Genomic DNA, 26,028 nt, shown 5'->3' on the forward strand with positions numbered 1-26,028 from the left:
CTTAAGTCACAAATTCAATTATTGTTAACACTTTCTCGGTTGAGCTTGTCGCACTAAAACGTCTTCTCAATGCAGTTATATATGGCCACTCATTTTTTGTTTGCAAGTTGTTATACGAAAACATGGTTTACCCAATATACACATATGACTAATGGTTGTGAGTTTTTTTTGTCACCAACATTTAAAAAAAAATCATAATAACTATTATTCAATTTGATGAAAATTTTTAATTTAACAGAAAAAAGTTTTACATAAATATTTATTTTGGTTATGATAATATTGAGGATATAAAAATGAATATTTAGTATAAAATTACATTGTAACGAAAATTGTTGAATGCACTAATAGGGGATCATACTTTGCGCCCATAGACGAAAGTTGGCAAGATTCAAATCTCAACAAAATAAAAAGGAACTTTACTTTTAAGTCGGGAAAAAGAAGTAGGGCATTTTCCCCGTATTGTTTTGTCGGACCAGAGCTGTCAATCGTTACAGGAAGTTGGGCCTCTTCATTCTTCCATTATTATTAAGGAATAAGGGCTAGTTTAGTTCGTGGAAAATATTTTAAGATGAATGGAATTGAAATTTTATGGAAAAATAATTATTAGGAAGATGAATTTCATTATTTGGTTGGTGAAAAAAGAATTATTGGAAATACTAATTCTATTGTTTGGTTAGATTTAGAATTGTAAAGAATAAAAAGTATAAAGACCTATATGCCCCTATAAATTAATAAAAGTAAACAAGGGTAAAATATGCATTCCATCTCACTTTTTCTTCCCATCTTCCATGAAAAACAAAATCCTTGGTCCTCAAATTTGAGGAATTCATTTTCCAATGGAAAAATGAATTCCATGAACCAAACACAAGAAAACAACATTTTCCTCCGGTTTAAGGAAAATGTTTTCCTTTGGAAAACATTTTCCATGAACCAAACATCCCCTAAGGGTCAAATAGGCCACTTAATTCAACACCAAAGTATAATTAGGTCATTGAACTAACAAAAAAAAAATGTAATTGGATCTCTGAACAACACAAATTCATGCAATTAGGTCCGAAATAACATGTTTACCTTAAACTTTGCTGACGTGACGGTTGCAGATTTTAAAAATAATTTTAAATAAAATAATTAATTAAAAATAAAAAATAAATAAAAAAACAACACGGCCGGTGTTCGAAATTAATGTTTATTGCGCAAATATTTTAATGCCCAATGTGTATTTTTAAATTAATGTTTCAGAATTTATCAAAGTATCATTCGATATCCTGCCGAATATCAATATGAGATTATCAAAATTTTCATAAATGTAAATATTTCAAGAACCCATAATTATGACATGTGGCATAATTCTTCATAAAATTAACTAGTACGATAGCAATTTTAGAGGAAAATATTCGCAATGGATAGTATCCAAGCAAGCATAATTTTTACAACACAAAATCCTATTAATTGACGTGATTCACGCTTCTTCTTGTTCCCACTTCCGCCAAAAATGAATTATTGATTTAATATAGTCCCTGCTGTGCTTCATTGCAGTTTTAGTGTCTTGGCACAGTACACCTTCAAAAACAAAACTAAACCTCCCTTCACTAAAAAGAAAATGATAATAGACATAGTTTCTCATTTGTGTTAAATATATACTGTAAATTAAGTATACAATTTCATCAATGTCCAATGCGTGATTCTAATTAATTGACCAAAGTTCATGTTAAATTTTATATTGTATTTTTTTTAATGAACTCCAATATATTCATAGTACACTGCTGGAAATTATGAAATTTCCGACCACTTGAAAATGATATTAAATCAAGTCGAAAGCCTTGTTCCGACCACTTTTGGTATCAGGCAAAACCTTTGTTGCTATTTCCGATGACTTTTTACTTTCGACTTGATTTAAGATCACTTTCAGGTGGTCGAAAATTCCATAATTTCTAACTGTGGTATATGTTTAACAATTATGTCAATTTTGATTGAGATCAGATAAGGTTCGAACCTATAACCTTCTTTATGAAAATCAACGAGTAAGTTAAAAATAATAAATAGTTAACAGAATGCAATGGTATTTAAGAAAAGTAAATGATACAATAAAAGGTAAAATAAGAAAAATATTAAAATCAAAATAATATGAACCATTCAATTCAACACCAATATTTGTTAGTTTCTGTGAGGGTCTAATTTTATTAGCTCTTATTAGATTTGTAAATGTAGATGTAGTATAATTAGTATTGGCCTCCTAGCTAGCTTCCATATATGTCTATATATATTGAGCTAATTAATATATTTACATATATATCTGGATTTATGAAAAATTCAATCTTACGTATTACTTAGCTTGACATGAATGCATTAATAATTTTAATTGTCATATGATATGAATATCCTGGTGATATAGTCTTGATTAATATTCACCACAAATTTGGTGAGTCCTCAATATTCTTCCAAAAGGTTGAACTCCAACCCTAAGGGTCCCCCACATCCCGGCCCGACAGAGCATTTGGGAGGATGTAAATCATAGTGACTCAACTGAACATGAACCACAGAGGCTAGACCGGTGCTCACTGCGCACAAGGAGCCCCCCTCACTTTGAGAGGTTGCTCCCACACTGCCGCTAGTGAAACTCGAAACATTTGTTAGTTAGTAGGTGGCCATAATTATTTGGCTTCTACTATTTAAATGGGGTATTCTTTAAGTTCGGTCAGACAAACATTGACTTGTTAAATTTATTGTTCCTTATCTACTTTAAGAAGGTTGTGTAAGTTTCAATCCCTGTTCCGGATGTACGGGGACAGGAATTGTTGTGTTAACCTTCGGGGCGACGCCGCTATTGTGAGCTTGCAGCGGTAGCGGTGAATTCGCTTCCATAACAGCAGTTATTTATTTTCACTTCATCAGCAAATTTTTCCAATAGGTATGCATCTCAAAATTGAGATTAGCTAACGCGCGATTGACGTAACCCACAACGACAAGATAAGCCAACTGAAGCAAAGCAAAATCCCCACGATTTTCATTAACCCGTGGCAACTGTTGGATCCACATGGGGCCCGGCCTTCTCCATTATTGCCGGCAATTGGCGTCCATTTATTGGCCATTCCATCATTTTTGAGCTGAATAGGAGTTGTACATTTGCAGAAAACAAAAAATATTTTGGAAAGAAAGAATTCTACGAGCCCGCCCTTCCAAGAAGGTGGAAAGCATGAGATTTAAGGCAATTAGTGCCTAGGTGGGCAGGGGGATGACATAATAAAAGACCATAATGGGACCCTTGCTAGCTAAACATTTAAAGTTGGAGAAATGTATATATTAGTACATGTCCTTTAATTCATGCAATAATAATAATAATATATAAAAGAAAGTTGGTCACCATTGAACCAACTTTAGTTTCCACCACCTATATAAAGGCCTGCCAACCTCTCTTCATTTCATTGTGAAGCAGAGTTGATTATAAGTAGCTACAAATATTCCTACCTGGCCTGCTTCATAACACCAAAGAGACAGAGAGAGTTTCTTGGTGGTTTATAGATCAGATAATCGTCAAGACATCCAGATCGATCGATGGCTCTCTCTGGTCATTGGGTTTTTGCTTTTGGAGTCCTTGGTATGTAACTGCATATAACCATTATATTCTTGTTTTATTTCTTTTCATTTCATTCCTTTCTTCCTAGCTCAGCTATTCAATTAAGAAAACGAAACAAAACAGAAAACAGACACATACCAACCACAGCAACTTTCGTATTATTGCAAAATAACTATTCTGATTTATCCCAGCCCTCAATATGTAATTAGCGCATTAATGTAATCAGTTCACACGTACAATAATTTTGAAGCATTGTATAGTAGTTGGTGTGGTTAAAGCATGCCTGCGGGCAACATATACACAAATAAACATAAACGCACATACGTATATATTATTGCGGGCGTTGTAGACTTGTAGCTAGCTAGGATAGCTTAGCTTGGCGATGGAATTGAAGGTCATCAAGTTAAGTTAGTTATTCTGATTGATCGCTCTGAAGCTATGTATATGATTTTCATGCAAATTAAACTTAAATAATTATGGTTTTCATTATTATATTGGTGCAGGAAACATTATCTCATTCATTGTCTTCCTCTCTCCACTGTGAGTTTCCTTAGCTTGCTTCTTCAATTCCGATCCGTCCCTATATATATATATATATATATATATATATATATATATATATATATATATATATATATATATATATAATATTAGTGATGATGAAACTAGTATAGTATATATAATGAAAATTAAAGAAAAGCTACATATATACGTGCGGTGCAGGCCTACATTCTACCAGATTTACAAGAAGAAATCAGCAGAAGGGTATCAATCAATTCCGTATGTGGTAGCCCTATTCAGTTCCATGCTTTGGATATACTATGCATTCCTGAAGTCCAACGCCACACTTCTCATTACTATCAACTCTTTCGGATGTTTGGTTGAAACCATTTACATCGGCTTCTACATTTACTATGCCAACAAGAAAGCCAGAGTACAAACTATAAAGATGCTTGTTCTGTTGGTGATTGTTGGTTTCGGCGCTGTGGCTCTGGTGTCTCAGTTTCTGTTCAAAAGCGCACCAGTTCGGGCCCAGGTTGTGGGATGGGTTTGCCTCGTTTTTTCACTGTGTGTGTTCGTTGCGCCCTTGTGCATTGTGGTACGTACATACGTAATAATCATTTCTTACTTTAATTCAATTCAATTACGGATCGATCGGAGCTGAGTATTAAATTAAATATATATAATAATAATAATAATATATGTTTTGCAGAAGCAAGTAATCAGGACAAAGAGCGTTGAGCACATGCCAATTCTTCTATCAGTTTTCTTAACTGTGAGCGCTGTCATGTGGTTCTTCTACGGCTTGCTCTTAAAAGACATAAACATAGCAGTAAGTTATCATTTCACTACTATATATACTTGAGATCAATTATATTCAATTCATTGGTACGTACGTGATGATGGATATATAAAATAAAAAAATAAATATAGGTTCCAAATGTGCTTGGATTCATTTTCGGCATCCTCCAAATGGTGCTTTACGCGATGTACAAAGGCAAAAAACAGGAGGACGATGAGAAGCGGCTTCCCCAAGTAGTATTACCTACAGTAGTGGCGTTGGAAGAAAAACAAAAGCTGCCAAAGGAGCTGACCGAGGAACAAATCGTGGACATTGTGAAGTTGGGATCACTCATTTGCTCCGACAAGATTAACGTTGCTGCTGCCGCATGCTGCAGCATCCAGGACAAGCTACTGCACCAGGGAGGAGGAGGAGGAGGAGGAACTGCTACTGCTGATCATAATATTAATATTCCCACCAAACCACTTGATGATGAGACCAACATCCAACCAGCAGCACTGCAAGTCGTCTAATCTAATCTATATATACTCCATCTCATGCATCCATCTCCTCTCTTGGAATTGAAGCCTAGCCTAGCCTAGCTTGGCCTCACCTCTTAGACCACAAAATCAATCCATCTGATCTGGGTGTTTTCTCTTCTCTTTAGTAGTATAATAACCCCCCGTACGTAGTACCTATATATGTACCTGTGTTTATTTCTGTAGTTGTAAACCGTAACTAGGCTAGTTCAACTTCACTTTTATCAGTATGCATGTAACTTTAATTTGAATTTTCTCTTGACCCAGAAGAGAATTTTTATTTTATATTTACATGTTAGTTGCATTATTCTCTCATCTCCTACTTCTCTCTTCCTATCTAGCTTCCATCTGCCATGCATGCCCACAATATATATGCATCATCGATATGATGTTCATGCTCATCATATATTGTAACCAAAAATGAATTCAAAACATCAAGTACAGAAGCTTAGTACAAATTAAAATTAGACAACCAAGAATGTATGTTTTCAACTCGGAAACAACCTCCGATTCCTTATCTTCAATTCTCTAAAAAAAAAAAAAACAATTCATGTTGCTGCTGCCTCAAGTAGCTAAGTCAAATATCAGACCCGCCCACCTACGTTTGCATTATTTGTAAAATATTTATTACGGAGAAATATTTACTATTTCCGGACAGTACTCTAGTGCTTTCATTCATCAACTAACTTTTCTCCTTTATTTTCCATCTCTTAATTTTTTACTTTTCTCAACATCAAAACAATATCGTTACACCCAGTACACGACACGTTTGTAATTGCATATTCTATATCGTACGTTTAAATACTAAAAAAGAAGTGGAACTAACACGAATTGATACTTACCTAAATTTCACATGCTGATGCTTCAATTATTATGGTTAATAATAACAATATTATTGTTCGTTGTTGGTATTTGGATCAATTACCCAACACAACTATTTAAATTTTAATGACTAATTTTGCGATTAATTTAATAGGTGTACATATGCATATACAGGTAAGAAATAATTCAAATAATTTAATACAACTCTCATGTATGGTTTGTAAGCACACACAATTCAATTAGGTTTAATTACTCAGTGCAGGATGCATGGAAAGGAAGAAAGCAAGAAAATAAAAAACAATTAAGGATCGATCGGCTCCAGTTTGAATATCTGGCAGTAACCAGAATTTCCTTTTTCATGGTGTCAATTACGAGTGCATCATAATGCATGCGTGTCTAAAATTATAGTTGCGTATGAAATTATATTAGAGCAAATACAAACTTTAGTTCCACCCGTATTAGTCAAATGGATTGAGGAATTTAAGCCAGATCGATCTCAACTCGTCGTTCTCATCATCCTCAAATTAATGTAGGATGAGGATGAAAATTGTGAATTTGGATCAATCATAGAACTTAAATTTCGTTATTCATGTTCAAATTGGGATATTAAGTTGAAAAAGGACGAAAAATATCGTTAAAAAATTTTAGATTTTGACATGTCTTAAACATAGGGGTGTCCGGCGTGATGAATTTTGGTACTAAAATAATAATTGTGGAAGAAAATTGATATTAGAATAATAGTCGTGGATGAAATTAAAATTGTAGGAATTAAACATATGCACCAAAACTGTCATTTTGTTAATACTTGTGGGATTAGAATTGGTATTTGCTCAATTATATTATATAGTTGAAATCAATTGAGAATTGAAGTCTTAACAACATTAATAATATATTTAGTGATCATTTGGAAGAAAATCAAATGTATGTTTAGCTACTACGCGTCTCATATGTGTGATTCATTTAATCATCATTTTCCTTTTGTGTGTTGAATTGAAGTCGCACGTCAATATCGGAATTTTGAATTAATTCTTTTATTATCGTATATACAAAAAGTATATATATTGAAATAAAAAATGTAACTGTTATATCTATTTTACCTCAATTGAGGCCAGATTGGAGTTGTACTAACTTAAAAAATATTTTTTTAAAAAAAATTCTTTTGAGAGTATACTTATATACTTAACTTGTATCGGTTATTAAAATTTACAAGTTACTTAATTAATAAAGTATTCTAGTCTCATGTAAAATTAATGTTTGTGAGCATTGCATTTAAGAGGATCTGGCAATTACTCAAGTAGCTTCCTTGCACCTTAGCAGGTTGGATATTTGAGTCATCTATATTATTTGTATTCTGTATTTTGTATTTTTATATTTCATCAAACCTTTCCCAAATAATTGATCAAAAAGCTAAGTCAACATTTTTTGATGTTTTCTTTTATGATGGGCTAATCATATGAATGAGAACAAATTTCATGCAAAAGTAAGACAACTTAAAGCAGTTCACGCATGTTAATCATGTGATGCACGTCTGATCTTCTGCTGTTCCTTTCAATTATTGTTTTTGCCGTAGAACAAAAATTTATGTTTTGTCGAGGAATTGTATGTTATGTTGATGACTTGATGTACTGTACAACATTTAATATTGTTTATTTCATTTTTATTAATGGATAGATCATTGAAAAGAAATGACAAATTAAGTGTTCTATATATTATTTTATACGTTATTGGAAGATGATCGATCAGCCAATCATATTAGTATTTTGTAATAATCTTATGATAAAATAGTCTATGCGTTACAAAATAATTATTTGTGAATTAAGAGTAATTGAAGAACATTATATTCTAAAAGTAGATATTTATATTCAACTGGTGGAGACAATATAAGCAAAATGTGTAGTTGTATTTGTTGTTGTTGAATATTTTATATTCTGACAATAAATGTAATAAATATTATGCTTTTATTTTATATTTACAAGTATATACGGAGTATATACAAAGGGGCATACAGTGAATTATTGTACATGTTCTTAGTTTTTTTTTTTTTTTAATACTCATGATTTTTTTTAATACAAGATAGTATTTGTTTTATACTTTATCAAATATCTTCAGTTAAAAAAAAAAAAAAATCTAAGGCCCACACCCGCGTTCGAACCTAGGACCACTCATTTGGAAGGATAATTGAGATGTCATCACACTATATGATAATTGACCTTAAATTTTTTATTTTTTTTTAAAGAAAAAAAATCAATTTAACATTGTAGTTTTATTTTTGGACTACAACTAATTAACTATGTCTTACAGAAACACATAAAAAGAATGTGTTGAATTAAGGCATTGCATGGAATTTAAACGGGTGTTGCTATTTGCACCACCCTTTGGTCAAAAGTAGGTATAAAGTATCTTGAAATTATAAAAAGGTGAAAACTTTTAATAATTACATAGGTGGTGTAAATAGTCAAATGGGAGTTCATTTTGCTATTTGCACCACCTTGGTCAAACCTCATTTATGAGGTGTAATTAATAATTTTTTAATTTAAAATTTAATTAAGAGAAAATTGTACTTTTTCCCCTTAAGTTATATACTTATAGTACTTTTTATCCCTGAATTATTCATGTTAGCATATTAGCCCCCTCAATTATTCTAAAAGTGACGATTCCCCCCCCCCCCCCCCAATATATTAAATTGACATTTCTACCCTTAAAGTAAACATTTTATTTATTTTTCTTCTCTAACAAATTATTGCGTATCCGTATGGATGACCACGGTTCAGTTCTAACTGAACCGGACACTATAACAATTGAATTAAAAGTTTCCGGTTAAGGGAAAATTGTACACTTTTTCCCTCTGAGTTATATGATTATAACACTTTTTTCCTCTCAGTTATTTGTTTATTCACATTTGCTCCCTCAATTATATTAAAAGTGGCAGGTTTTCTCCATTTTATGTTAGGTGAACATTTTTACCCTTAAAACTAAATATTTCATTTATTTTTTCTTCTCCAACAAATTATTATTTATATGTACGGATGGTTATGGTTCGCTTCGAACAATTTTTTATTTTATTTCCAATTCAAATAGCAATTTTCTATTTACACCACCTAAAAGTTATCACACCTATTAAATAGGTGGTGTAAATAGCAATTAGGGTGGTGCAAATAGAATTCCCCATTTAAAAATAAAATAGGATGGGGCCGGGGGTACCCACGATTACGCAAATCACCACTTTAATTTGTGCAGATTAAGTCCGTGGTTTTAGTGCAAATGATGATCCTCATGATAACCTTCAACGTTATCATAATCATATCCTTCCTTTAATTGCTTTTGAAAATCAACAAATTAATTGCACCTTTAATTTTGACAGCAGCAGGCTACTTTAATTTTGATTATTGCATTAAATTAGTATCTGGCCTGGTTGGATTCATGCAATGTGTACTACTCAAAATCAATGGTGCTACATTATTAATTTCAGTTCTATAATTTTTATAGTTTAATGATCAATGATTGTAAGAAGGTTTTTGTTTAGTTATTTAAGATAAATTTTGAATGTGAAAGTAATGATGAATTCAAAAGTAGTAGTGAATTAAAAGCTTTACAATGTGATAAGTCAATGTGAAAAAAGATGTGAAACTAAATTTGTTAAGTGGGATTGTAAAAACTTTTATTCAATGATGTTATGCTTTAATTTTTTATTTTTGAAAACAGAGATGCTTTTATTTATGCATCCCTACAAGAACACAACTAGCTTTTTTTTTTTTTTGAAACGACAACTATCTTTTATTGTTAGTTTATTATACTAATTAAACAATAGAAAGAAAAAAGAACAGAATTAGGCCGGCAAGTTAGGCACTTCTTAGATCATTAATAACTTTAATTAATTAAATTCTGAGAAATAAAAAGATCATTAATGCTTTTAAGTTATACTCCGTTTCATTTCATGTGTATGATTCGGTTAACGATGTTTGATTGAATCAATTTTTTATAATACTAAATTTAGTATTAATATACAAAATTTATATATTTATAAACTACACTAAAAGTAATATTAAACACACAAAAAAAAAAAAAAAAAAAACAAATTTAAACATAAGTAAAACAATAATAAAGAAAATAAACAAAGAAGAAATAATTGGTTTGACCAATAAATAATAAGTATGACAAATAAAATGGGACAATCACACTTTAATTTAAAAAATATGTAACTAAACTTAGGGTTGGGGTGAGAGTAGGGGTAACCGTGGTGGGTAATACAAGTTGGCACGCGGGTTACATGGGCCAACCTATATAACCCGGGTACCTGTTAGACCCTAAAATCCAAAGACACGGACTTGGTTGGTTTTGGCCATGGTCGTGTGGTTATGTCATGAAAATGCCATGTCGGGACTAAGTTATGAGGGAGATATGACTTTGACAAGGTTCGATTTGGTGTCGATGGGCTTGCAAGAAAATGTGGACTTGATATGGAGGAATGGATTAAGTTCCAGACAAATAAGGGCATGGGTTTCGTCCATGGCCGAGTGCACAAGTCGGTGGGACTTAGACGTAATTGGTTGGGTTGGTGCTTGGTTGGCACCTTGGTGGTGTGGTAGAAGTGCGTTGTGGCCGGATAGGTCATCCCTCTATAAGTAGCGTGTACCATGCATTTTGTATGCAACCTAAGGGTTTGGTCATGAGTTGGCATAGTGAGCAAGTGAAATCCTTGTATTATGAGTATTGAATAAAATGTGGGTATTCAGATTGAAATACTTGTTTGGCTCGTGTGTATTTTTCTAAGTATCTCTACGTTGTTACTAAATGCTTTGTGTGTGTGCAATCGTTCAAACCAAGAGTTGGTTTGAGTCGGCTGACTATCTCGGACAAAGATAAGCCATACAGTGCAGAATTTTTGGAGTAAAAAAAAAAACAACAGCCTCGTAGCAGTACCTCTTACAGGCTAAATGGGTTGGGCATATTCAAGCCAAGTAAGATAAATATACAACTCGACTTGCCAAAAAATGGGGCTAAAATGACTCAACCCGGCGTGTTGGACATATTTTGATGATTTTAGGGTCCGTTTGGAAAGCAAGAAAATGACTTATGGAAAATATTTTCTAGAAAATGAGTCATTTTCCGAAAAAATATTTTCCTTTCCAGTGTTTGGTTGCATTCTGGAAAACTATTTTTGTGTGTTTGGTTCATTTTCAGAAAAATGAGTAGAATTATATAATTAAACATTTTAATTATTTTATTTCGAATACTACAACATGCATAATAATATATAATAATATAATAATAATTTTAAATATAATAAAAAGATAACTAATAATATATCAAAAATATTATGGTGGTGGTGGTGGTGTAGTGGTAGTGGTGTTATTTGTTATATAATAATAATAATAATAATAATAATAATAATAATAATAATAATAATAATTACTGGTGGTGGTATGACGATGGTGCAGTGGTGGTGTGGTTGCGGTGGTATGGTGGTATGGTGGTGGTGGTGGTGGTGGCGGCAACGGTGGTTGCGGTGGTATGGTGGTGGCGGTGGCGGCGGTGGTTGCGGTGGTATGGTCGCGGTGGTGGTGGTGGTGGTTGCGGTGGTATGGTGGTAGCGGCGACAGTGGTGGTATGGTGGTGGTGGTGGCGGCAACGGTGGTTGCGGTGGTATGGTGGTGGTGGCGGCGGTGGCATGGTGGTGGTTGTGGTGGTATGGTGGTGGCGGCGGCGGTGGTGGTAGTGGTAGTGGTGGTGGTGTGGTGGTGGCGGCGGTGGTATGGTGGTGGCAGCGGCGACGGTGGTATGGTGGTGGTGGCGGCGACGGTGGTTGCGGTGGTATGGTGGTGGTGGTAGTGGTGTGATGATGGTGGTGTAGTGGCAGTGGTATGGTGGTGGTGGTGGTGGCAGCAGTGGTGGTATGGTGTTGATGGTGTTGGTGGTGGTAGTGGTTGCGGTGGTATGGTGTTAGTGGTGGTGTGGTGGCGGTGGTTGTGGTGGTATAGTGGTGGTGGTGGCGGCAGTAGTGGTGGTGATGGTGGTAGTGAGGTGGTGGTGGTATGGTGTTGGTGATGGTGTGATGTTGGTGTAAAAGTTGGAAAATGACTTCCCAAAAAAAAAAGGGGAGTCATTTTCCTCCAAAACAAGTCTATTTTCCAAAGTCAACGAAAAATGATTTTCGTTGACTTGATTTTCCAGGCACATCCAAACAATGAAAACTTGAAAAATAATTTCCAGAACTCATTTTTCAGGTTTTCAAACACACCCTTAGATACCATTATTACTTTTTTTTTATTTTAGTTCAGTAATTCAGCCCGCTTGATAATTCAAAGTTTGGGATTAGGCCCTACTCAACTAAAAAATAAAAAAGCCCATAAGGCCATAAATCTGATAGTCCAATAAAACTAACCCAAAATTAAATGAGTTCCCTAATCATAAAATCAACTTCACATAAAACTTTTCACCGAAAAAAAAAAAAAAAAAAACTTAACATAAAACCACATCTGGTAAATCATAGGGGTTTAACTGGGCAAGTAATACGTCTGTTGCATTTTTACCCATACAATTATGCAAAGACCACTATATTCTAGGTATTAGTAATACAATAGGTAAATTATCCCCGCTTTTCGAAGCTTTGACAGTACATTGAATTCTCTTGCTTCTCTCCCCTTTCTTCACCTAAAAATAAAATAAAATTTAGAAGGCCCCTCTTTGATTTGAACTCTGTTTTTTCATCTAATGGGGAATCCGAAGCATCGAGTTAAGAAGGAAATCTTCGAGAACCATGGGTCGCAACCACCTTCTACGGCCACGATGCCTATGTCCGTTATCGATCTCAGCAGCAGCGACTCCGATTCGGACTCCGAGGACGGCAGGCCCAGGAAGAAGCAAAAGAGTGCGGAGACGTCGTCCGTCGCGTTACCATTGGGGTTCTTAGACCCTCTGCATGAGCCCGTGGAGCAGCCTCTCCTCTTGCCGCCTCCAGCTCCGGCAGAGACCAGTAGCGGTCGTGCTGTGCCGACCTGCATTGTGGAAACTAGCTCCAAGCAGTTTTGGAAAGCTGGGGATTTCGAAGGGGCACCTCGTGGTGATTGGGTATCATCCTCAGGTAGATAATTTGCTTAAGGAATGTTTTAAAACTTTAATAAATGAAGTCCCAAGGGATAAATAAGCAATTTTATTTAAATTGGTTTCACTCTTCATTTTTCTCTAAATTAAAGCTGTCATATTGAAGTCCTTGATTTTAGTTCAAAATACGGTGGCTATTTTTGCTTTTAGCTTATTTTCCATTTTTCCATCTCCCAGCCGCATGACTTAGTTACTGATGTATTTTGACTATAGGACCTGCCAAAAAGGGGATTCTTAATGATATACAGAGGATTTCCAAACCTATTCAAAACTGGCTATGTATTGAACATTAGGCATCAGACTCTTTTCTAGATTTATTTATTTATTTTGAGATTTATAGACAATGAATAATGACACTTAATTTTTGACTGATATGTGCAAGTAACATAAACAACTGTCTTGCTAAAGAAACTCTAAAAGAATTTATTACCGAACAAGAGATTCAATCATTTATCTCAAGTTCATAGCTCCAGGGAACTGCAACCTCACCCAAACAGCTGAGCCTTTGGTAGGCATTGTTATTTCTTGGATTGGAATTTATTTTTCTTTAGTGGAATTTGGTTGTTGTTGGGGATTATAATCCCACCCTCACACAATACTGCTCAGTCCAGGTTGACTGGGATTAGGGTTGATGTTCATTTCACATAATGCAGACAAAGTAGGGGGGTGGGGAGGGTTGTAAACTTGTAATTGACCTATCCTCCCTAGTCCTCTCTTGGTCACCCCAACCAAATGACTCCTAAGATATATCCTTTCTTCATGTCAATTACTTGAAGATATATGATATGGTGGATGTATCCACTATCTATTGGTGGGTAGATATCATTGTTGAAAACATTTAAAGTATCTGAGATAATGTTAATTGGATAATACATTTCTAATTGAATTTGTTTTTGTTTTGGTGTACTTGGTTGTGATCTATTATTCTTTCCTTTAGGTGGAATGGATCATGTCAGAGTTCATCCAAAGTTCTTGCATTCTAATGCAACCAGTCATAAGTGGGTTCTTGGAGGTAGGGTGAATTTTGTTTATTAAGCTTGGGTCTAGTTATTTTTAATTGATAATAAAGAATTTTAATTTGGTCTTACTAAGTGGACCTTAACTCTGCTTGATTAAATGTGTATTTGTAGCTTTTGCAGAGCTTTTGGACAACTCATTGGATGAGGTATACATTTTCATTGCTCTATGATTACATATGTGTCTTGCCCCACTATATATAATAGGCTCCTAACAGAGGCGACAAATGATACAAAAAAATAGAAAGGAATGTGGTTAAGGTCTTAAGGAATTGAGACAGACATCTTGTTTTTCTTTGCTTGATATATTGTGCTATAATGTTTTATTTATTCTTGTATTTTATTTTATTTTTCCTTTTTCGTTTTCAAGAAAAGGTCTTTTTTGGTACTTGGACTATAGTGGCATTCTCAATATTAGTCCTTGATTTCAAAATTGCTTGATTGGCATCTCTTTTGTAGCAGTATTTTAGATATTGGAGTTAAGTTTGTTAACTCTAAGGTTAATTTTGTACATTAAGATATATATATATATATATATATATATATATATATATAAAATTGAAATTCCAATTCATGTAAACAAACCTTACCGAATTGAATTTTTCCTCTCACTCAAAATCTCCATCTCCACTGAAGAAATAAGCAATTGTAAGTCATTAAGCTTCATCTTTTCCAACAAATTCTTTATAATCTTAATTCTTGTTTTTGCTTGGTCTGGATCTTTGTTTTTGAAGGTTTATCAGTTGTAGCTTCCATAATCTTACATAGGAAAGACATAAGTACTTTGTACATTTTAATATGCATATTGAATCATCCAAGGCACACATACCTCAGGCACTATATCTATATTTTTGCAAGTTATGAAAAGAAAAAGGCATTGTTCTAAAGTTATCAATAGAAATAATAACACAAATCAATTATCAAAATAAAACATTATTTGTATCACTATACTCAGAGTGCATTATAATGCTAGTATACACGTAGAGAAGGAGATATGATCTGTATACAAATAGATACATAAATAGGGATAAGGATTATGCTGGATAGTGCTATTGGGCCCCTACACTCCAAAAAGCTCAATTTAAGCATTTGAACTTGACAAAAATGTGCAATTGAGTCAATTAATGGGTTACCTCTGTGGAAGCATCCTAAGAAATTACTAGGTGCCTCTGAAGCCTCATCTAAACTGGACAAAGAAGTGAAGAACTGTTGAGTTGAAGTTCATTTGGCAGGGAGATGGTTGACCACAAGGTTATGGGCTTTGAGCTATTATGAGGTTTCTATTCAATGTCAATACATGCGGTTTCTGGGGCACCTAAGAATTTCTTAGGAGCTTGGGAAACCTTCACTGGCATTAGGATTTCATTTGTACCGCCTTCGCCTTTTGGAGCACTGGTTGTTATTTTGTAGTGGATGTGGTTTAGTCAATGCAATAGGCATCAAAATCTTATATCGCTTTTCAAAAATCCAAGTTGATGAAGCCACCACCCTCAAGCGAGGTGGAAGCTAAAATGTGTAAGTTAGACAAAGAAGTATAAATGTATAATAATAGTAATAATAATAATAATAATAATAATAATAATAATAATAATAATAATATTGTAATGTATTCTGATGGATGCATTCCAACATTGAAACACATGATTATATATAAAGTACATACTTGGTTGGGCTAAACCTAGGGTAAATTTTAGGGCTTCTATATTTCTATAAGAAATTGATCATTTAGTTTATGGATTTACTCTAAAATTTAATGGAAGGGTTGAATTTGATACTATCACAAAGTGAATTTTCTCTTTCTACTACCTTTGCTCAGGTCATTAATGGAGCAACATATGTGAACATAGACATGGTCAAGAGCAGGAAAGATGGTAGTAGAATGTTGATGATCGAAGGTAATTTTGCAGCATTTATCTTTACATCATTTCTTTCTTGAAACTATAGTTTCTCTGAAGTTATTAGGGAATGTTCTAACTCTGTAGACTCAACTACATTTTATTTGAGAGAAGAGGTGAATGATATAGCCAAGGTGGTTTGCTAGTGTGTGAAATAATCAATTTTTGCGTTTACGGTGGCTATGAATTGATTGGCAACTCATCCTTGTTGTGTTTGCTTATTGTTTGGATTGCAATGAGTAGGTAGTATGGTTCTATTCCCCATTTTTGTTAAATATTTCCTACCCATGCCCCTTGAAAGTCTTGAATAGCCTTACCAGGGGTTGAATTAGGTATAAAGAATTTTGTGCCGATCTGTCTTAAGTTGTTAAATTCCTCTAGTTTAATCGTATACAACCCAATATGAGCACAAATGAGTGTAACAAGTGATCTAAATATGTAAACATTGGATTTTGGAGTGGTTTAAACTCTTGAAGACCTAGTCCTCTATTCAAGGGCTCCTCTTGTAGGATTTAAAACTCCACTTTCTTTGGCATTCTTCAACTGAGGTGTAAAGACTCAAACAAAGAAACACCGGCCCTTTTTAATTGGGTATTTGGCATTTTTCCAATAGCTTTGTATTGGGTGTTGTAATTCCCTTTTCCTTTTAGTAACCCAATCCTTCACAGGAAAAAATGACATATGATGTTTACAATTTGAATGCAATTCTTAATTGACAAATAATTGGACAAGTGGAATATATTGATTTAGGATATTTCAAGGCTCCATGCTATTCTTCTTCTTCTTCTTCGAGTGATTTTTAGACATTATATTTAATTTTTTTTTAGATATGTTTGGTTTAAATGGAATAAATATAATTTTTACTTTTAACATAACTAAATTTATATCCGTATATAACATAACTAAAAATATATCCAAACCAGTAACCTATTAAGTTCGCCTAAAAATAATATTAATACTTTTTGAGCTAATATTTAAAATGTTGTTGGATATATTCATTTGAATAAAAATGTATATATATATAATTTTTACTTTGGTGTAGAGTTCAAGTTTTAATTGTGATAATGTGAATAATGTCTAAACTCTAACTTTAAGCGTAAGTGAATAACTTATGTTTATATAAGTAAATGCGACTAGAAATATAGAAGATGTTGATAAGTAAAAGAAGATGATAATGGATGCAATCTTAGTAATGAATAAACAATTTTTAAAAGTTCTCCAGTTTTCAAAATGGAAACTGTGCTAGTGAACATGTTTTCTGTTTTCTATTCTCAAATTCTTTGGTTTTCCATAGAATTGGAGAAATTCTCTGGTCAGTAAACGGGCCCCAAGTATTATGCTTCAAGAATGTGTTCAAAATAAGTTTTAGTTTGTCCTTGTGATGTGAAATGTGGCAAACAGAATGGGACTAACATAGTAGTTTCTGAGCTTCAGAATGCATTTATTCAAAATCTATCATCTATTCATCTCCAGTATGGCATAATGGCAAACATTTTTTTCCCATTCACCAATTCATTGCATTGCTAGTAACTCTTTAAAGTTGTTTGATGGATTAATCAGATAATGGTGGTGGAATGGACCCAGATAAAATTCGGCAATGCATGTCTCTTGGATATTCTGCAAAAAGCAAAATAGCAGATACAATCGGGCAGTGTAAGTTTTAATGAGATGTTTTGCACCGTTTTTTCTTACCTCTTTCCTGCGGGTCAGGTGCTTTTGAAAGTAATTTGCATCCTGATTTATATGTATATTTTTTGTGCCCTATTAGATGGTAATGGATTTAAGACAAGTACGATGAGGCTTGGAGCTGATGTTATTGTTTTTTCACGCTGTTCTGGGAATAATGGGAAGAGGTTATTTTGTCTCACTTAGTTTACTTGTGATTCTATTCTAGAATTTCAAACATTTCAGCTTGATTTGCATTCTATTATTATACCTTGCAATTAGCTTAAATATGCAATTCTTGTCTTTTTTATGCATGACTACCATTAGTTTCTAGCTGAAGTTTGTGTGGCTGATGAACTTGTGATAGATGTGTGCAATTTTCAACTTTGGAAAGCTATGACAATCTTACTTTTCATGATTGTTAAACTGAAACTGTTGAGCATTTTATTATTTTCTTTAGCTCAGGTCTCACCTTTATGCAATGTATTAAGTTATAGTGTCACATGATATGGCCTAGTGGAAAAATTTTCTGCCATCTTCCATTCTTTTAAGTATTGTACTATTCTTACACTTCCAAATGAATCATCTAAGCTCAACATACAAATCTGACATATTTTCTTTCAATTTTCTACTCAGCTTTGTCATTACAAATCATTTGAAATTAAAAAGTGTCAGTTGATTAGAGTGTAGTAATTATGATATTCCTATTATATTAGCATGTAGATTGAGTGTTGCTATTGGAGTGGATACTAAGTTAATTTTATTTCCTTCCAGCCCTACCCAGAGTATAGGACTGCTGTCCTACACCTTTTTGCGTAGCACTGGGATGGAAGATATTGTTGTTCCCATGGTAATGTTATTGAGTTATTCCCTGATTTTGTTAATTGAAAGTATTATTTATCACAAGCTTTTATTTCAGTGTGAAATTATAGAACCAATGATTGGAGAAGATTATCTTTTTACTGAATTCATTGTTCAGATATGTAATCTTGGTGGTGTAGGTTTTCATAATCATTTATCTTTTTGAATCATTTAATGTAAAAGACTAGTTTGAAGTTCGTGAAATTTGTAAATAAAAGAATGGTTTGCCTTTTGTCACATAGCCCAACTACTTATTACATTTAACATATGATTTAATAATGCAGAGTGATAATCCATCGTACAATGCATATTACGGAGTAAATTAAATATCATATTTTGGAAAAGTGAAGAGATTTAGTACTAGATTTGTGGGCTTCTATCTTTTCAAGTCAGCTCAGTTTCTTTTACTGAATTAGCTCCTACTATTGTTTCTTGGACAAAGAAAATCCTGTTAAATTCAACATGGTTATCCTTAGCATGAGTTAATGTGTTAGCCAGTTCTTGTAAGATTTGATTTTATCCAAATTTTTATATTTATTTTTTATGTTGTTGACTGTTTTATGTATTTCCTCATTCTGCTTGGTGCTTAGCTGCAATAGTTATATTTTCTTTTTCAAACTCATTTGCTGCATCTATTGAATTATGAGACAGCTTGATTATGAAAATAATGAGAAAGAGTGGGGTCAAATAATCCGGTCGTCTGTTGAAGACTGGAACAGAAATATTGAAACTATAGTTAGGTGGTCCCCGTTCTCAAGTGAAGCTGATCTTCTTAGACAGGTAATCTTTTTCCTTTCTTTCTCGAGTTTCTTCTTCTTCTTTTTATTTTTTATTTTTTTATGGTAAGGAAAAAGATAAAAAAAAAAATTTGTTTTTTAATCTCTGTTTCATGCAATTAACAAGGAAATGCATGCCATAGTACTCCCTGTCCCATAATCTTGTGTCCCTGGCTTCTGGCAGAGTTTTAGGGACTTTTTTTTTTTTTTTTTTTTTTTTTCTGGTGAAGGAAATGAAGAAGTTTGTCACTAGTGTTTTACTACTTCTAAATGATGGTTTGTTGGAATAGAGAAAAGGTTAATGGGATATCCCAAAATTGAGAGTGGGCAAGATTAGTTGGATAAAGGGCCACACTGAAAACATTAGCTCTGTCATGAATGTTGATTTACTGATTCTGGTGAACACCTTCAGTCATGTCCCCACCTTAGAATCCTACAAACCTTTGTGATTACATAGATCTTAATAAAGTAACTTTCTGATAGTCTATAGTATTTCATTTACTTAGCACATCAATATATACCAAGTGATATCAAGGTAACTTGGGGAAGTGAATGATGAAAATAATATTGCTTTTCCTTGTAATCTAATTTTTTTGCTTTGGATTAGGCTTTTAAGAATGGATTTAAAAAAAATAATTTAATGACCCAATTGTGACATTAGTTATTGTAGAGAAATTAATGTTGATACAAAATGCTAACTTACCATTGTTATGTAAATCTGACTTATAATTTAAAACTTATATATCAATGTAACATTTTTGTTTTGAATTAAGCTTTTTGATTATGATATTATGACGTTATTTATCAAGATAGAGAATTTTTTGATAAATTATGAAATTTCTTTGATTTTGTTTTTTTGTTTTTTTGTTTTTGTTTTTTGGTTATCTATTATGCTGAATTTCTTTTATACTCATTTTCTGGTACATTGCAGTTCAATCAGATGAAAGATCATGGTACAAGAATTGTGATATACAATCTATGGGAAGATGACCAAGGTCTCCTGGAATTAGATTTTGATGCTGATCCACGTGTATGCTTTAAGTTTTTAATTTGTCTTCTTTTCTCAGTTCAATAGGATGCCCTGGAGTACTATTTAGATTGCTATATCTTTCCTCTTCAGGATATCCAAATAAGGGGTGTCAATCGAGATGATAAAAGCATACAGATGGCAAAACAATATCCTAACTCTCGGCATTTTTTGACTTATCGACATTCGTTAAGGGTAAATTGATCTCTTATCTCTTATTCTATTGTTGAAGTAATTACATGTGTAGGCATAGATGCCTTAACTTGCTTGCAAGTCATGCCTTGAAATGAAAGCATTATCTTTTATGTATTTTAATGAAAAAAGAACTTGGGTAGTTGGTTTAAGAATAGAAATGGAATAATCAATCAAAAGCAAAAATACCCTTACTTTGAAATTGTTTATCTATACATATAAATAAAAATATTTGTATATGTATATGTATCTTTACATATGTACGCACAAATATAGGTATATATACATAATACACTAAATAAATAATAGAATGGGAATCCTATTTTAGTATTACCTAATCTATTCCTTGTGGAATATAATTCCTATTACACCAAATTTGATTTTGCGAAGCAAACATGCAGTTAGTGACAAACACTATGGATCTTCACTTGAGTTTTCTCCTTGTGATAATTTGTTTCCAACACCCCCCCTCTCCCCCCGAATTTTGGGATCACTATGGTGATTTGTTCAATTTTCAGAGTTATGCATCAATTCTCTACCTTAGAGTTCCACCCAGCTTTCGAATTATTCTTCGTGGTAAAGATGTTGAGCATCACAACATAGTAAATGATATGATGATGACCCAAGAAGTCACATATCGCCCTCAAACTGGTGCAGATGGGGTCCCAAAGGATTCTAATGTAATGTTTTCTGAACTTTTCTGTTTTTAGCTTGTTATGACCCATTACTTGATTATTTCTTATTATATTTTGTTCTGCTTTTTTAGATGGTTGCTGTTGTAACTATTGGGTTTGTGAAGGATGCAAAAGCTCACATTGATGTTCAAGGATTTAATGTTTATCACAAAAATCGACTTATCAAGGTTTGTTTTATATTTGACCTTATCACTCATTTTCACAGTTGGTGCAGCTGTTGATGTGTCCTGTAGTCTTATAATTGGTTATGCTTCTTTGATGTGTTTTTGTTGGTTCTGCTTTTGTTTTTTTTTTCCCTGCTTAGGTTCACCCAGTTTGTTTCAGTGAATTTTTATTATTTTTCTATATGTATGTATGCATGTATATGCAATGTTGTAACAGGCTTTGCCTTTGATTAGGGCTTGATCACCTTTCATATGTGTAAATGGCTTTGTTAAGAGTTCCACATTGATAAAATAAGAGATAACATATGGGTTTATAAGGCCATGAGTTAGACTAGTTAATTGGTTGGATTCAATCTTTTAGTGTGGTTTGGCACTTTGGCCAATGTGCATTATAGCCCAATTGAGTGACCCTAGCCCAATCTTAAATTATAACATGGTATCAGAGCATGTTCAGTCCACCTTGGGTTCACCCGGTAATGGGTATTGGTGGCGTCCAAGCTTTCGTAAGCCCGCTTGTTCGGTTCACTTTTGGTGGCATTCAGAGCTTTTGTTTCAGGGGAGGATCTAGTCCAATTTTAAGTGGTCAACCGGTTAGATTCAAAATTGCCCAGTTGTCCACTTGAGGGGGAGTGTTAAGAGTCCACATTGATAGAAATAAGAGAGAACATATGGGTTAAGGCTAATTGAGTGACTCTAGTCCAATCTTAAATTATAACAGGCTTTAAGAATTCTGCAACTGTGTTTCGTTTTATATTATAAGCAGTTAAGCACCTTGTTCTACTGCCCTGTTTCTCTTCATATAGGTTTCTAATTAATTATTCGGTTGCTATTTTTTTTCCCGCACTTATAATTTCCTTTCTTTTGTTAGCCATTTTGGAGGCTTTGGAATCCCGCTGGAAGTGATGGTCGTGGAGTCATAGGTTTGATTTTGCCTGTAGCATGTAGTTTCTATGTTTGTGCACCCTAACTGCTAATTTCACATCATTTACTTTGTAGGCGTTTTGGAGGCGAATTTTGTTGAACCAGCACATGATAAGCAAGGGTTTGAGCGCACCACTGTTCTTGCACGACTTGAGGCAAAATTAGTTCAAATGCAAAAGACATATTGGTATGCTCCAAGTGCTTGTTTGTTTGTTTTTTAAATAAATTAAAATTCAGTTTGTGTTTATAATTTTATTTATATTATTTTCAATTTCAAATGTTATTAATTGCTCTTACATGTTCATTTTAGGACACAAAATTGTCACAAAATTGGCTATTCTATAAGGTGGAAAAGGAAAGCTAGTCAAGAAAGAGGTACTTACCACCATCACTTGTATTTAGTACCGCTTTTACAACAGTTATATGGAATTACTACAATGTTATCATTTTCCTATTTTGGAGGCTATTGATGATATTGTTCTTGAGCATCTCAATTTGACTGGTAAAAAGGAAAAATCAGATTGTAAAAAAAAAAAAAAAAGAGAGAGTACAAGGGCCTTACTAATTTGTAACTGTTTATTTTATCAGAAGATGACTTTGCCACTCCAACTCCCCAACATAAAAATAAGAGTGCCGCAAAGTCTGACAAGAGTCATGATACTAGGCATCTCAATGGAAAGCAGAGTGCTGGAACTAGACTATCTGGAAGAACACATGTAGAGTCATCGGTGCCCCTTGAAGATGACAGTGATGATGATGTGCAAGTTAGTGTGGAAAAGAATACAGCAAATGGTTTTTCTCCAAAGTCAACTCCTAGCAAAAATAGTGGAAAAGCTACTGGTAAAACAATGCAATCGCCTCCAGGATTTACATATGGAGAAGCTAACAAAGATGGGTCACCTGGGAGACAAAATTATGTCACAAGAAATTCAGAATTCAAGGTATTTTGTAGTTTTTTGTTCAATTTTATCATTCGTGGTAGTTTTATTGATCTGTATTAGTTTATGCGTGCCAGATGTGCAAATAGAATCAACTGTTTGAATTGTTTAAATGTTTCATTCATTAATATCACATTTCATACTCAATCATAGATGCGGATAAAATTAGGTAGTCTCAAGTTGTTCACATATTAATGCTTTTACCATATTTTATTGTCTGACAGCGAGATATTGGTAATGTGAGCGGAGGTTCGCATTCGTCAGTTTCCTTATTGGAGTCCATAAATCAGTTGAAAAAGGAGAACTGTGAACTAAAAGAAAGGTTGATATATTTGTTTAATACTACTACTGATTTATTGAGAGCATGCGTAATTGTCTTGTGACTAGTTTTAAAATCATATTTCTTTTCCTACAGACTGAAAAGGAAAGAGGAAGATATTTTAGGTGATTTGCTGAATGATTTACAGAATGAAAGAGAGAGATGTGAATCACTTGAAGCTCAGGTATATTTTTTTTCACAGTTTTCAGCTTTGTGTGCAAATCATTTCTTTACATGTGTGTGTATTCTACTTGTGGGCATTCATGATATTCTTCTTATCTTGCTTCGCTCACTGTTTGCATCAGTTTTGCATGTTGAGATTGTGTAACAATCATTAAATTTCGTATGTTGTGTGGAAGTGTGTGTGTTTAGTAGCGAAAATTGAAAATAGGTTGAATTGTTTTTACATCAGGTGGAGGAGTTGAAACAAAAAATTGAGGAACTGAACAAGGATCAAGAAAGGTTGATAGACATTTTTTCTGAGGAGCGGCAACGACGTGACACGGAAGAGGAAAATCTGAGAAAGAAGTTGAAGGTTTGAAATAGAAATAATATCATCTTATTATTATTATTATTATTATTATTAAATGATGATTGTGATATGGTTTACTGGATTTGACTTTTGTTTGTTGTAGGATGCCTCAAATACTATCCAAGAGCTCCTTGATAAGATAATGATGTTAGAAAGAAAGTCAAAAGTCTAGTAATGGGAAGTTGGGTGTAGCTGAAATCTAGTTTATATTTGATTTGATGTGTTAGCTAGCTAGCCTCAATCGTCATCCCATCTGTGTTGTATATGCACGCACTAATGCACCAATGCAGTAGGGATAGGGTGCAAATTACTTTTTATATATATTTTGTGTTGGTATAATAGTAGTGCTTCACATTTGATTGACCCAACCCTATCCTTACCCTAAATGCAATGTTACATTGTTAATTGTGCGTGATGGGGTTACGACTCCTATATACATAACACAATATGTACATCTATGTAACGCAGGCAGGCAGGTAGTTAGGGATTACAAAAATGTTCAACATAACATACATACCTGTACAACTCTAGCTGCCTGCAAACTGGCTTCCTTTGCCTTGTAGTCAGTCCAAATGCTTATGCTTGGTTTTGTTATCCGGGCTGATTGGACAGACTCGTTTTAGAAGCTACAGCCTGCTTCTTATCTTATTGCCGTTTCTTGCTCCCTCCCTCTGGTGGAGAAAGATGTCAATTTATATCCTACACCACGGTGCGCGTTGCACTGTGCGCCTAGATGCAAAACGACGTCATTTTAATTTTATTTATTTTTTTTTTTTTAGAAATTTCCTGTCCGTAACTTTTTCTTTAAAAAAAAATCTGTTGTTCAAAAATGTACATAATGTTATACTAGAATACACATAATTGTATACATGAATGTACATAATTATATAACAAAATATATATACTCTTTTTAAAAGATAATACACATAATCTAACATAATACATAATAAATATAAACTTTTAACATAATATACATCAACTCTTAGCATAATACACACAAATTTTCTGATTCGGATGTACATAATTGTATAAAAAGAATGTACATAATTGTATAAAAAATGTACATAACTGTATGAACAAATACACATAATTGTGTGAACAAATACACATAATCCCATCAACTTCCTACCGCGCCTCCCGAAACGACGTCGTTTTGGGAGGCGCGCGGCACACAGTGCTATATGCGCCGTGGTGTAGGGTATAACGACTGGAGAAAGATGGCATATGCTATTTTCATCATTGCAACACAAGTTTTTGATCAATTTAAAACAAAGAATAACTCAAGTGTTTTGTTTAAATGGCATGTTTATTACACTCAACATCAGGTGTTTGAGTGGGTGTGTATGTAAAGCCGAGAGAGACTTTGAGATAGATGGATTGAATACAAGTCTCAACTCTCGACCAACATATAGAATAATGTGGAGTATATACATGCTTGGTAATTGTTTGATTTAGATAAAATATCAATATAAATGTTTGGTTAATTAGATTTTTACAATTCCAAATGACTAAAATTCAAAAAGCTACTTCAAGCAACTTTTTCAATTAGCTTTTTGAGAAAAGGAATTATACTAAACAGCTATCAGCTAACAGCTAATTTACCAAACACTTTTCTACAATCAGCTAATGTTATCAATTATTTATACCCTTTAATTAACACAATCAGCTAACAGCCATTTTACCAAACAGGGCCAATATCTAAGGAAAGA

General features: G+C 33.5%; 2 protein-coding genes across 3 annotated transcripts; both read left to right on the top strand.

Moving 5' to 3' along the window:
• Window positions 1-3,417: 3,417 nt before the first annotated feature.
• LOC109170793 (bidirectional sugar transporter SWEET12-like) lies at window positions 3,418-5,692 on the top strand. The gene is made up of 5 exons (XM_019319968.1): window positions 3,418-3,595; window positions 4,078-4,114; window positions 4,298-4,673; window positions 4,788-4,907; window positions 5,009-5,692. Exons 1-5 carry the CDS (start codon window positions 3,553-3,555, stop codon window positions 5,387-5,389), a joined length of 957 nt encoding a protein of 318 aa, XP_019175513.1. The 5' UTR covers window positions 3,418-3,552; the 3' UTR covers window positions 5,390-5,692.
• Window positions 5,693-12,805: 7,113 nt separating this feature from the next.
• LOC109170790 (protein MICRORCHIDIA 7-like) lies at window positions 12,806-24,724 on the top strand. 2 transcript variants are annotated; one of them, XM_019319958.1, is made up of 20 exons: window positions 12,806-13,298; window positions 14,256-14,330; window positions 14,449-14,483; window positions 16,151-16,229; window positions 17,790-17,882; window positions 17,998-18,082; window positions 18,669-18,744; window positions 19,407-19,535; window positions 20,463-20,561; window positions 20,652-20,753; window positions 21,269-21,430; window positions 21,517-21,612; window positions 22,478-22,529; window positions 22,606-22,717; window positions 22,841-22,905; window positions 23,119-23,471; window positions 23,693-23,790; window positions 23,884-23,971; window positions 24,200-24,322; window positions 24,423-24,724. In XM_019319958.1, exons 1-20 carry the CDS (start codon window positions 12,929-12,931, stop codon window positions 24,489-24,491), a joined length of 2,361 nt encoding a protein of 786 aa, XP_019175503.1. In that variant the 5' UTR covers window positions 12,806-12,928; the 3' UTR covers window positions 24,492-24,724. The 2 variants fall into 2 exon arrangements, with proteins under 2 accessions (XP_019175503.1, XP_019175504.1); XM_019319959.1 differs by having other exon boundaries at window positions 23,122-23,471.
• Window positions 24,725-26,028: the final 1,304 nt, after the last annotated feature.

This window comes from Ipomoea nil, unplaced genomic scaffold (assembly GCF_001879475.1).
Source record: "Ipomoea nil cultivar Tokyo-kokei standard unplaced genomic scaffold, Asagao_1.1 scaffold3340, whole genome shotgun sequence".
NCBI lineage: Eukaryota > Viridiplantae > Streptophyta > Magnoliopsida > Solanales > Convolvulaceae > Ipomoea > Ipomoea nil.